Raw genomic sequence first — 13,796 nt, forward strand, 5'->3', positions numbered from 1 at the left:
CATAAAGCTGTGCTGGCTGTGACCAATGACTGTGTTGTCCTTCAGGTGTTTTTCAATACTTCCCAGAATAATCATCATCATCTTCATAATTTTACCAGGCACTGGAGTGAGACTGATAGCCCTGTAGCTTCCAGGGTTATCCTTCTTGCCCTCTTTGAAAACTGGGACCTCTTCAAATTCCCACGACTTTTCAAAAATCATCAAGAGATGCCTCGTGATGACATCAGCCAGCTCTTTATGTATTCTCAGATTAATCCCCTCACACCCCAAAGACTTATAGGGATCTATCTGGAGCTGCAGATCCCTCACACCTTCAGGGTTAACTCAGAGTTTATCATTCTCACAGTCACAGTCCTCTAGCCCAGGGTGCTGGGACCTCCTTAATCCATCATCAGTGTTGAAGATAGAGGCAAAGAAAGCATTAAACATCTCTACCTTGTCCATGGCCCTGGTTGTGAGGTGACCATCCTCATCCTGTAATGGGCTGTTGTCATTTCAGCACTGCCTTTTGCCATTAATGTATTTTAAAACCCCTCTTTTTATTGTCCCCCACATTTCTGGTGGCTTCAATTGCAATGGAACTTTGGCCACATGAATTCTCCCCCTACAGTGGTGAGCAGCATCTCCGTATTCCTTCCACATCACCTGACCTTGCTTCCAGTGGGCATACACCTTCCTTTTTCACTTTATCTCCAAAAGAAGATTCCTGTTCAGCCAAGGTAGCCTTCCACCTCACCTGCTTGACGTATGATTTTTAGGAATTGCCAACTCCTGTGCTCTCAGGAGATGGTGCTTAAAAAGTGATCAGCACTGATCAACCCCAGGACCTTCAAAAGCATTTTCCCAGGGGACTTTATTTACTGGTTCCCTGAGCAGCCTGAAGTCTGCTCTTCCCATGTCCAGGGTTGAAGTTTTGCTGGTGCTTTTCCCTCTGTCACCAGAGATTTTAAACTCAGTGGCTTCATGGTCACTGTGGCCAAGACAGCCACCAATCTCCACTAAGATCCTCTCTGTTGACTAGCAAGGAGGGCATCTTTCCGAGTCAGCTCTCTTAGTACCTGTACCATGAAGTTGTCATCCAGGTGTTTCAGGAATACAGAGGGAGTATACGAAAATTGTGTTAAGAAGCAGAATACATTTTAAGGCCTGCTGTGGATCTGATGACCATCTCCCCATCTGAATATGTTCCCTGTGTGTCCAGGTCATTGTATGGTAATAATGCATTTGAAATTAACCTCTTATGAAATGAGGAGAGGAGACTAAAACATCCTGGGGTTCTGCCTGTGCCAAATCAAAGCTTCTGTCTGGAAGGTAAAGTGTAAGCAATGTGTGGTTATTGCTCTTTTAGATATGCAGTGACTAACAAATAAGAGAAATATGTATATCAGTTTTAATACAACCTTTTCCTAAATGTCATTATTTGCGGAAAAGTACAGTGCTACCATGCACGAGGGAAGACTGATGTAAGTTAGATATAAATTTAATGTGAGCAGGAGTATGTTTCATGGTTTCTCAGACAGTGTCACAGAACACTACTGATTAAACACTCCATTGCAGACCAAAAGAGACAGAGTCATCAATTTTTACTTGAAATGAGTTGTATAAAACAACATATTAACTTTGCTGTCTGGCCCTGTCCACCCCCCATCCATTCCTCCTCTCTCCACCACTCCTCCTTTCCCCTGATTTAAAAAGAAATGGTTCCTGCTCACTCTACTAGTCTTCACTAGTGGTGCTGAGCAGTACTGGGTATGCTGTTCCAATGTGGTTACCATGGCGCCAGACAACCATCTGTAGCTCATACTCATCTATCTTCACTGTTTCACGTGTGACTCTTTCTTCAGACAGCAGGAAAATGACTGTGTAAAGGGCAAATTCAAACTCTGGGCTGACACCAACAAAGGTGCTTCCAATTGGCTTGACTGAGCCCTTCCAGCTGAACTGGATGCTCAAAACTTGGTCATCTTTGTCAGGCTGAAAGCATAAATGAAACAACAGAATAATCTCCAACACAGCTGTGACTGGACAGATAGAAATTCTGATTCCAGATTTTTGAGAGCTTTGTAAGCTTCAGTCATCCTTTGTGTGCCTGGGTGCTATAGCTGGAGCACAGTCTTTTCCCTGACCCCTGGAGCATACATGACCATTTATCCCAACTAAGCCTCAGCAGTGTTGCAGCTCTGTAAACACCAGCACTTCTTTTTAAAATAGTTTTTGCAAAAAAAAAAAAAGAAGCTGGAAAGCATGTTAGTAGTCATTCCACTTATATACAGTTATATACTGTATATACTTATTACTGTTCAAAACTCTGAGGCTATGATTGCATCATTACACCTGTTCCATTACACTTCTATCTCTGGATCCATTTGTCTTGCAAAGGCCCCCAGCAGCTTGTTCTTACCCTAGTTTTGTTCTTCCGAGCCACGTATCCCTTGTAATCAATCTGGTTGTGCTTTTCCTGAAGGTAAAATTGCACCCAGTTGTGCAAACCTAAGATCTCTTTACCACGCCTTGTTTCTCCAACAAAAACATGTTCAAAACCACAAGAATCAGGTCTATAATGAAAAAGAAAAAAACAAAATACATAGGTCTTTAATATGTTTCATAGAGCCATAGAATGGTTTGGGTTGGAAGGGATGTTAAAGCTCATCTCGTTCCAACCTCCTGCCAAAGCAGGGACACCTTCCACTATCCCAGGTGTCTCAGAGCCCCATCCAACCTGGCCTTGGACACTGCCAGGGATGGGGCAGCCACAGCTTCTCTGGGCAGCCTGTGCCAGGGCCTCAGCACCCTCACAGGGAACAATTTCTTCCTCATATCCAATCTAAACCTGCTCTCTGTCAGTGTGAAGCATTCTTCCAGTTCTATGTGTAACATGGCACTTGGGCTTACATTTACCTAAATCGGAATAGCACAGAGATTTTCAGTGCCCATACCCATCAAACATACCTGTCTCTCTCTTTCCTGGCATAGAGCTGGAACCAGATGTCATAAAGCTGATGCTTGAAATCAGCAAGGTTTGGCTTTGCTAGATTTTTTTTCAGCAGATAGTCATGAGCTAGCTGAAGGATAGAAAACCAAGATACATACACAGTTTAGTTTTTAATTCAGTGTTTTCAGCAACAAAAAAGATCTGTGTTACTCACTCTCATGACCTCTGTCGCTAAGATCGCATCAAGGAAACAATTGTTTTCAGCTATTTCTTCTGGAGTCACTACTTCTGCTACACCAGTTGATGTCTCATAGTTGTCCAATAAGGAAATAAAGGCTGCAGAAAAAAGAGAAACTTTCAGTCTGCTCATATGCCTGATCCAGGCATTAGAGTGCCATCATAAAAAGTCACCATAGAATATGCCTTGACAGCCCTTAGAGAAAGTCATTCCTTTATATGTCAGATTCCACTCCCAGGTACACTGTTAGGTGTAGGCCTCAAGGTGACTCAAGGCCAGATCATTGCTGTACTTTTTAAAGATCTTTTTAAAGATAAAGAGCTACTGAGCTTTCTTACGGAGCTGAGTGATGAAGTAATAATTACCTTCTACCAAAACAAATCATATCTGACCACCACAATTACAGACACAGGCTTAGGACCTTGAGCTATGCTGGCACAAGGTTTTGTGGGCATTATTTCAGCAGAGAAATAATAGAGCATAAACCTATACGAGATGTCTTGAGCTTGAGAAAAATTAGGGAAGGAAACATACATTCATAGACTTGGCTGAAGTATAGCCCCCAACAGAAATGCAAGAACTAGCTATGGGTCTAGTACTATCTAGAAGGGCTTAGAAGCTGTGAGTAAAGGAGTAAAGATTAATTTGGCGTCTTTTTCAATACATAGAATCATAGAAGGGTTTGGGTTGGAAGAGACTTTAAAGATCATCCAGTTCCAACCTCCCTGCCATGGGAGGTCCCTCCCTGCCAGGGACACCTTCCACTATCCCAGGTGTCTCAGAGCCCTAGCCAGCCTGGCCTTGGACACAGCCAGGGATGGGGCAGCCACAGCTTCTCTGGACAAACTGTTCATTACTGTGTCTCAACCGCCCTCACAGGAAAGGATTTCTTTCTAAATTCTAATCTTAACCTACTCTCTGTCAGTTTGAAGCCATTCCCCCTTGTCCTGTCACCCTTGTCAAGAATCTCTCTCCATCTTTCCTGTGGGCTCCCTTCAGGCACTGCAAGGCCACACTGAGGTCACCCCAAAGCCTTCCCTTCTCCAGGCTGAACAATCCCAGTTCCCTCAGCCTTTCCTCACAGCAGAGCTGCTCCATCCCTCTGCTCCCCTTGGTGTCCCTGCTCTGGACTGGCTCCAGCAGCTCCCTGTCCTTCCTGTGCTGGGATCCCAGGGCTGGATGCAGCCCTGCAGGGGGTTCTCAGCAGAGCGGGGCAGAGGAGCAGAATCCCCCCTCCCCTGCTGCCCACGCTGGGGCTCAGCCCAGCTCAGGGGGTTCTGTCCCAGTGCACACGGCCGGGGCAGGGCCAGCTCTCACCCACAGCACCCCCAAGTCCTTCTGCCAGGGCTGCTCCCTCTGCTCATCCCCAGCCTGGATTGATCCCAGGGGTTGTCCTGACCCTAGTGCAGCACCAGCACTTGGTCTTGCTAAATCCCTGTGAGATTCCCATGGGCCACTTCTCGAGCTTGTGGTAAGTGTCTCATCCCTTTTACTTTGTAGTGGAAGAGCCAGAGAATTCAGATTTTGCCTAAGGAACAAAAGGATGTTCCTCCTGAGGCTCAGGTACAGGTACCCTCCATGCAACTGTTACGAAAACTCCCTTCAAATGACCTACAGCCTGATGATCCTCACCACCATCCGAAGAATATACAGTGTTATATTTTAGGCAAACATATCAAAACCAGCACAGATTTTTTTATATCACATCCACCATTAACAAAAGAACAGGTCTCACTTGCAAAAGTTTTTATGCTCTTCAGGCGTTCTTCATTTACATTGTGAAAGAGATGTCTGGCTGCGTTGTCCTGGACAGCACCGTCACCTTGCTGTGCTGGGCCTGCTTTTCCCTAGGAAGAACACCAGAGGAAAACAATGTAAGGAGTAAGATGTCCTTAGAGGAGATAGTGCCTGCCTTTGTAATAATCAAACCAAACCCCATAATGCTATCAGGATTCTTTGCTAGGAATTGTCTTCCTATGAAACAAGAGAAGACATTACAGAACTGCCAGCATAAAGAAAAAAGACAATCTCTGGCACTGTAAGAGCCTGAAATTTCTCTGTTGACACAGATGATTGTGATGGTCCATGTGATAGTTCTGTTCTGCTCAGTAACCAGCTGTGCTATTATACATCACAAATGGTAAACAGAAGTGATGTAGAGCAAGGGCTTCCTCCCATCACAAATAAATTAAAAGGAGATTTGGGTACCTTCTGTCTCTGCAGTTGTAAGGAGGCTTTCCTGATAATTTTCAAATTTCTATTTCATAAGTGGCATTCTCAAGGAAAGAAGACAGAAGATGAATAGCAGCTTGTTAACACAGGCAAGGGGTACCTAGATCCTTGTTCTGACAAATGGAGAAACCATATGGGAGAAGTTTTTCCCAAGTCCATTTTGGCTTGAGGTAGGTACCACTATTTTGAGTTTATCAGCAACAGAAAATTTTCTGTTATAATATGAAGCAAAACTGGAATAAAGTGTTTGAGTAACATCAGAATAAAGTGAGTTCTTGTGTGAGGACAAAACTGGATTGTAAATATTCTGGCCTGTTGCAATTTGTGGTCAAAACACATGGTCATGTTTGCACTGCACTGAGCTAGCAAGGAGTGAATGGCTGCTTATCAAATCTCTCACTCCTCCCTCACAGTTCCCTGGGACTGGAAGCAAGTCCTGAAGTCTTCTTCACCCACCCCTCTGTGCTACTCCCCACTCTCCCAGAGAAACCCAGGAATTTCTCAAATTCCTCCCTTATTCCCCTAAGAATGACTTGCGACCTTTCTCCCTTTCTCCCTTTCTCCCTTGCTGCAAGTCACCCAGACCACACACACAAGTTGTCATTCACACACTGAAACACCCAGGGTGGAACAGGACATCTCTAGTGCTGCTTAAAGTGTGGTTAACACTGAATTCAGACTCTGTTTCTCAGGGTGTCATCTTGTTGGCTCTTGAAAACCTCCAGAGATGGGGATTTCACAGCTTCTCTAGGCATCCTGTTCCTTTGTTGTTGTTGAATTTCATGATGTTCCTTCCTTAGCCTGTTCCTCCAGCCTCCTGTGTCCAGTGGAAGAGAAGCCATACACCTGAGCATATCGACTTCCTCACCACAGTTTGCTGTCATCTGTAAAACTGGAAGGGTTGCATGCTGGTTCCTCCTCCAGCTCACAGATAGAGATATGAAATATTACAGGGCCCAAGACAAACACCTGAGAGACTCCACTTGTAACCAAGGTCCAGGTAAGTGTGAAACATTTGTGATCTCTGCACCGTTCCCTCTCCTAAGGGATGCTTTCCTCACTGGACACGACAAAGGACAGGCAACTCCTTTAGCAAAAGGCACTTTTGCTGCAGCACCACACCACCCGTAATCCTGACTAAGCAACTGGTTACCTGCACATCAATTGTGTAGTCTTCCCCAGGCCTAAGGCGGTGAACATCTACATCCCACATCTCATTGAAAAGCTTAGAAAGTTCATGATTTAAGGCCTTCCTGTCAAGAAATACAGAGGAATATATGTGTTAAAAAAGGGCACATGCTGTTATTTCTGCAAGTCACTTCTAGAGTCTTCTAATGCCACTCCATGTTCGGGATATCAGCTTGTCATTAAGTTTCTCTTTCTCCCCACACCTTCCTGTCACTGCTGCTGGAAAAACCCCAATGCTTATGGTCCACATTCCTTTTCAAAGAATGCAGGCAACCTGTAAGGAAACCTGAGCCTTCCCTAAGGTTATGTCAGAATCTATTTCAACAAAGTTTTGTTGGTAAGTCTTCCTGCGGTTTTCCATGCACCAAAACAAAAAGGAAGATGGTACTTTTTCTTTCTTGAGGATTCCGTGCACAAATCAGAGGCAAGCAAGAGATTGTTGCTAGCATGCTGCAACGCTACCAACTGAACAGGAAGCACAGAATTCTCTCTATGATGCTTTTCTAGCAGCAATCATATAAACTCTTCCTACACGCTACCAACTGAACAGGAAGCACAGAATTCTCTCTATGATGCTTTTCTAGCAGCAATCATATAAACTCTTCCTACCCTTTTTCCTTCAAGCAAGATTCCACACAGAATGTTTTCCTTTGCCATGTGATTATCCCAGCATAAAGGTAGTGGTGACAAAGGGTGAGTAAGGCTCTAAACACCAGGTCTGCATACAATAAAAATCCCTCATGCACTGATCTCTGATGCACATACAGACCTACCCAAGCTTCTCCTTCCCTTATTTTTAATGGAGTCTTTTCCTGCATAATAGTGTACAGTTTTCAGAAGTCTGTCCATTTGTCTATCAACAAGATTTAAGAAGGGTTGTGTCTTGGTTTTGCATGGCCTTGTTTTTGGTAGCGGGCAGGTCCACGGAGGTGGCTTATGTGAGAAGATGCTAGAAGCTTCCACCATGTCCAGCAGAGCCAATCACTGATGGCTCTGAAGATGGACATGCTGCTGGCCAAGGCTGGGCCAATTAGAGAGGTTGGTAATGCCTCTGTGAAAACATATTTAAAAAGAAAATCAACACAAACTGGGCACAGTTTTTCCTAGCCAGAGAAGAGGAGGAGGTGAGAACACATGAGGAAAACAACATGGAGACACCAAGGTCAGTGCAGAAGGAGGGGCAGGAGGTGCTCCAGGTGCCAGAGCCAAGGTGCCTCTGCAGGCCATGGTGAAGACCATGGTGAAGCAGCTGTGCTCCTGCAGCCTGTGGGGATCCATGGGGGATGCAGAGATCCACCCGCAGCCCATAGGGAAGGTGCCCATGCCAGGGTGGGTGGATGCCTGGAGGAGGCTGTGATCCAGTGGGAGACCCAGTGGAGAGAGAGGGCCCTGCTTCCAGGCTGGAGCAGCCTGTCCTTGGAGGACTGCACCCCGTGGAAGAGTGACCCATGCTGCAGCAGTTTTGGGAGGACTGTGTGCCTGTGGGAGGAATTCATGTTGCAGCAGTTTGGGGAGAACTGCTGCTCGTGAGATTTGGAGCCACGCTGGAGAAGTTCATGGGGAACTGTCTCCTGTGGGAGGGACCCCACAGTCTTGTGCACAGGGGAAGACTGCTCTCCCTGCACAGCAGAAGAAGATCTCGGGTGACAAACTGACCAAAACCCCCATGCCCTGTCTCCCTGCGCTGTCAGTGGGAAGGAGGGAGGGGTTGGGGGGAAAAAGATGTTTTTAAGGGCTTATTTTACTTCTCATTATCCTCCTCTGATTTTTTTTTAGTAATGAATTTACTTTGTACTTCTAAGTTGAGCCTGTTTTGCCCTTGGAGTGTTTTCTCATGGTCCTTATCTCAACTCATGAACCCTTCATTAATTTGTTTCTCTCCTCTGCCCAGCTGTGGCAGGGGAGAGTGAGGGAGCGGCTTTTGTCGGTGCCTGGCATTTGGCCAGTGTCAAACCACAACGGGTTGTTATTGTGATGAAGCACTCAGAGGTAGCTCCAGTTCAAGTACATTATGTCCACACTAAGAGGAGATCAAGAAGATGGAGGGGAGAAAAAAAGAAGTGGATTAATCTTTAAATGACTGACAGTGGGATCAATCAGTTACAAACCAGCACATGAATCAAAGCCCAGAGAAGAACCACTTGATAATTTTGAATTCTTCTCCAAAAGAAATGTTTTCCAGAGAAGAAGAAAAGTACAGAAGTCTGTCAAGAATTGGCATTTCTTTAAAATAGCTCTTGGGGCAACTTGCCATGATTTTACCAACTGGTTCTCCCAGACTGAACCAAGGCACCTTCAAGCCCAGCTCTGAACCTCTGATTAGTGTTAATCTTCTCCTTCTGTTCTGGCCAGGACGGAGATAACTCACTGCATCCTCTTGCCAGTGGCAAATTCCATGCTCTCTAGCAGAAAGAGCAAACAAAGATTGTGGCAAAGGCACAAAGGCAGGGCAGATAACCGTAACTACTGCAGCTGCCACGCCTCAGTCCACCTGTAACCACAGATCTGAGCTGCTGTGTTCCTCAGCTACGCTGGAGGCACTGACAGTGCATTTTCCCTCGGGTTCTCTGGTACTTTGGGATAGTTGTGGATTGGAAATCTACACGATCACTTGAACTTTTAACTGGGCTTGAACAGGTGTCAATACCTGAAAAAAGGAAAAAGGCTAAAATTTCTAGCGTATAGGACCCAAAGGATATGTTCATTGTCAGGGTTAAACAGGAATATGAAGGAAGATTTGTGCTTGGAACACGTACTTGCATGGATCTCGCAGTGGAGAAGAAGGAGGCTGTCACAGAGGAGCTTCATTCAGCCCCCGCCCAAACGCCAGGCTCTGCTTGAAGAGTAAGTGGTGTTTGTGGCATCACATTATCAACACTGGCTGGGCTGCCCAAACAAGGCCCCTGCTCAATGTCCCAGGGAGCTGCCTCAGAAGCCACCAGCAGCAGCAGTTTTATTTATTTCCAGCCATACTTCCATATTCTTTCCAGATTCTTAAGAAGAGCAAGCCCTTCTCAAAAGAGCTTACAAACCACCACCAAACAGAAAACTGCTCACCTCAGCAGCTCAGCTGAAGGCCCAAGGACAGGACTGGTGAGTTCACAGAACAGTACCAGAGATGTTTTTCAAACTTCAAGCCTTTACCTTGGACTGCTCTAATTTTATTGGATCACTTTTGTCCTGGATTCTGGACCTTCTTGCTGTCTCCTCCTCTGCATCAGCTTATCCCGTCTGTTTGAGAACCATCATATTATGTTTCATAGAGTTTTTACTTTGGAAGGAACTACTGGTGGTGGAGAGGAGTCTGCTGCCTGCTGAACATCCAAGGTATGTGGAACATTAGGGAGGGTGTCAGCTGGGTTTTATTATAATATTTTGTTCCACAGATACAGTATTTTATATACGTATATTTTCGTATGTGTGTATTTTGGTGAAAGTCACCTATCTAGGAGAGATCTGTCATCCCTTTAATACCCACTGCTTGTTCTCAGTCTGCTCTTGGCAGATTTGTCCTGTGTTTATAAAGCACTGTAGGGCTCTGTTTGACCTTTCCTCCTTTAGAAATATTATGGAATATCACATAAGCTCAAGGTGTCTACTCAGGAGAGGGTTACAGCAAGCATATACCTAGAGATTTCAATCCCCGTTTTTGTTTAATAAATATTCTTTTACTAAATGTATTCCTGCATTCAGGAAACTTGTCCCAAAACTGAAATCACTACATTTTACAAAATAAAAGCCTTTACTCTCCTTTATCTCTGTTAGGTGCTACCACAATGTCATAATGAAGTTTTCCTCTCCTTTTTGTTGTCCCTTTAGTTTCCAAACAGAGAGAGCACCTGTTTATGCTGTAAATGAAGATTTAAAAAAATATACCCTTGCCAAAGCAAAAAAACTTGTCTAGCAACCTATACAGTCATCTTGTAAAAACTCTTTCTGGATGGTATTTCTTTAAAAAGGGCCATAAACTTAGCTTACACATACAAGGTGAGACAACTTCAATGAGAAGATGCCCAACACCTTCATGCAAATCCATGACACACCAGCAAGTAGGTAAGGTTTTCCTGGAAAAGGGTATTGCATATTTACTCCCTGGTTTTCAACACAATGGCATGGCTGGCTCAAACACAGAGATGTTTACCATCAATTCTCAATCGCCTCCCTATGGTGAAAGTTCTGAGTTGTTAAATTTATGCTTTCACATAGAATTAATTATTTCTGTGCAAGAAGTCTGGCCAATTGGATTTTGTCCAGTTGGAACCTTGCTTGGATGTGCTTATGTGAGCAAAGCACCACACCAGTAACCACACTCAGTCTGCACTTTTAAGAGCTGAGAAAACTTGGGAGAGGCTCTTTGCAAGAGTTACTGATGCACCAGCAGTGTGGTTAGAGCAAAAGAATCTAACATCTTCATTTTATTCTTCATTCTACCCAAAACAATGCTCCAAGAAGAAGACTTTATTGCAATAAATCAGAAATGACTCAAGACACGAAGAGAATTAAAGGTCAGTGGCAAATAATGTGTGCAAGTCAACAGTGTCAGAGCAAGAAAAACATGTATTGCAAATGGGTCACATGAAGCCCTGCAAAGGTTTGATTGAACACCTTCTCCAAAGCAAATTTACCTTCCAAGATCCTTTCAACAACATGCAATTTTATAGAGCCTTTAATCTTTACATAGAGAAGAAAAGGAAATATATATGCAACAGCTTTTATGGCTAACAGAAGATAGAAACAATTCTTTAGATTTTCATCTTATGCCAGTATCTATGTCTTCTATTTGAGTCCAGTGATTTTTTTATTTTTTCATTTAAAGCTGGTATTTGAAATACCAAAGGATAAATATGGCAGGTTTTGTACATGGAAAGGAAAAGGCAATGTCAAGGGGCAAACATAAGAGTGGAACAATCTGTCAAGGTCCTGGGCAGGCAGCTGATGTTTGAAGAACTGATTCTAAGTTACCAGCTATGTTTAAGCACAGTCTGATTTTAGCATCGCCTTTATTTTAAGCTAATGGTTCAGTAGCCTCAGCGATGTTTTACACTGTGAAACACAGCAGTGAGTCAGTAAAACAGAACAGAAGGAGGACCAGGGTTCTTGCTGTGTGCCATGTCATGTAATATTCACCCTTTTACAGACAAATCTATCCCATCCCCACTACCCTTCCTGTTAGAGGAGAATTAGTATGATTGTCTCTTACCCACTTGCCATGCCAGGAAGAAGTTTTTCTCTTGGCAAATACTCTGAGCAGGGAGAAGGCAGCCAGAAGCTCAGCAATCCTCCCGTAGTCCAAGGCACAGAGCTGTGCTCCTCTTACACCCTCTTGCCCGCTGAGGACTGTCACTCAGCCTGACAGGAAGGCACAGGAGAAGCAGGAGGTGCCAGTTCCCACAACAGTCTAAGGACAACACCACAACTCACGCCTCTCTCCGCGCAGGAACACTCACACCAGGAAGTCAGAGGTATCTGTAGCAAGCTGTTGCCTCACTTTATCTTGCATCTTGGATTATTTGCCATACAGATTTTACATCTCTGGATGACGTTTGAGCCCAGAAAAAAGCACTGCAAGCCTGAAAGCCTTGTGATAGACGGGACATTCTAGTGTTATTCTGTATCTAGTGATTATTTGACAGTAGAAGGGAAGATGATAATTAAACTGAGATCAAAAAAAAACAAAGGCGGGGAAGAAAAAACCCCCAACAAATGCTTCTTTATTTACAGCTGAAACTGCTAAATGGGATCTTGTGAATATTAGGAGGTGTTATAGCAAGGAAACGTTTTTGAAAGGCAGAACTTTGCATGTGCCACTGGAAGCAAGTGGTGACAGGTGCTGGTAGGTGCAGGTACCCACTCCAGTGCCTGTCCTGGGAAGCTTGCATTCATTATGTGGCTAAATCAACCTTCAGATGGTTTAAAGTTTATTGGGTTTTGGTTGGTACTTGTAGCATTTTCTTCTTCATAATAATTAATTTCCGAAAAGCATAGCCTTAGGTCTAAACTATAGATATAGGAAGAGAGAGAGAGAGAGAGAAGCCAGAATGGCTTGATGCTAGCTACCAGTCATGCAAATGGTTCTGCACCGCTGGTCCATGTACCCCTTCAAAGAATTAATTTAGGGCCAAATAAAACCCCTGGTAATGAAGACACCTGACACACAGAATTGCATAGGGAAAAAGACATGCAGCCCACTTAAAACTCTTAAAAGTGAAGCTTCCTTTTGACACTGGTAGGGGAAATGAAAGTATCTCAAATTTGCATGTCCCTAATTTTAACAGAAATAATTTTCTTTATCATTTTTGCATAGTATTTATTGCAGTTCAGGGTAAACAAGGTAAATGACAAAAATCCATTACCCTGGATTTGTCAACTGCCCCAGTTTATCAACTGAATGCAGGAACTCTTCTTCTAAGCTTTCCTTTAAAATACAAAAGCCAGTGGGCATATTCTGTCCATAAGAAAGTTGGAACTTCTTTACTCACACTAACAGAAAGAGCCCAGATGGGAGCCAAGGGAATTTTCACTTACAAGCAGCATCATCACTAGAGTCAGTGGTTTTAAGTTAATCTTTAATAAAATTACAACTCAGTAGCATCACCAGAAATTTCACAACCAACTGTGTACTTGAATCTCTTTTAAAACTTCTGTCTTTTGATTTGGACACTGAGCTAAGAAAAATGCAAAGTTCCTGAAGAGGTGCAGGGGTATGTCTGCCAACACAAACGAAGGACTGATCAGAGGCAAATTAGATCAGCACAGAATCTGGGTCATCCCCAGGTCTAATGCAGAAAAAAAAAAAGTGTGCAGAGAGCAGCCTTAGTATCTACATGGGTTGGCTTCCTCTGCAGCAGAGCCCAGCCAGTGCTTTGTCAAAACCATTGCACAGGGCAGCAGATGTGGTTTCTGTGCAAGAGTTGAGGCCAGGCTGCCCCTGCTCTGTTCCTCTTTTTCTGTCACGAGGGAATAGGGAGAGTGTTTGGTGCTGTCTCACTCACACGTGACCAGCACTTCCAAAGGAGTGGGGTGAGAAATTGTGGAAGATGTTCTGCCTGACAAAACCACCACCTCAAGCATCAGATGCTGACCTTTGCCAAGGTCAAGGATCAAGGAGATCCTGGGTATAGAACATGTTTCTAAAGCATGTAGGCATCTCTGCACATTTCTGGCCTAAATATTTTGCTTTTCCAGCCAAGGTGGCCAACAGGTAAG

General features: G+C 44.1%; 1 protein-coding gene across 1 annotated transcript; it reads right to left on the reverse strand.

Annotated features, from left to right (window-relative positions):
* Positions 1 to 1,566: 1,566 nt before the first annotated feature.
* LOC116443386 (poly(U)-specific endoribonuclease-A-like) lies at positions 1,567 to 12,009 on the reverse strand. The gene is made up of 7 exons (XM_032107543.1): positions 11,791 to 12,009; positions 6,556 to 6,655; positions 4,906 to 5,017; positions 3,147 to 3,268; positions 2,950 to 3,062; positions 2,402 to 2,555; positions 1,567 to 1,974 (listed from the first exon to the last, which is right to left on the reverse strand). The coding sequence occupies exons 1-7, from the start codon at positions 11,799 to 11,801 to the stop codon at positions 1,717 to 1,719; spliced, it is 870 nt and encodes a 289-aa protein (XP_031963434.1). The 5' UTR covers positions 11,802 to 12,009; the 3' UTR covers positions 1,567 to 1,716.
* Positions 12,010 to 13,796: the final 1,787 nt, after the last annotated feature.

Source organism: Corvus moneduloides, chromosome 4, assembly GCF_009650955.1.
Source record: "Corvus moneduloides isolate bCorMon1 chromosome 4, bCorMon1.pri, whole genome shotgun sequence".
NCBI classification, from domain to species: Eukaryota; Metazoa; Chordata; class Aves; order Passeriformes; family Corvidae; genus Corvus; species Corvus moneduloides.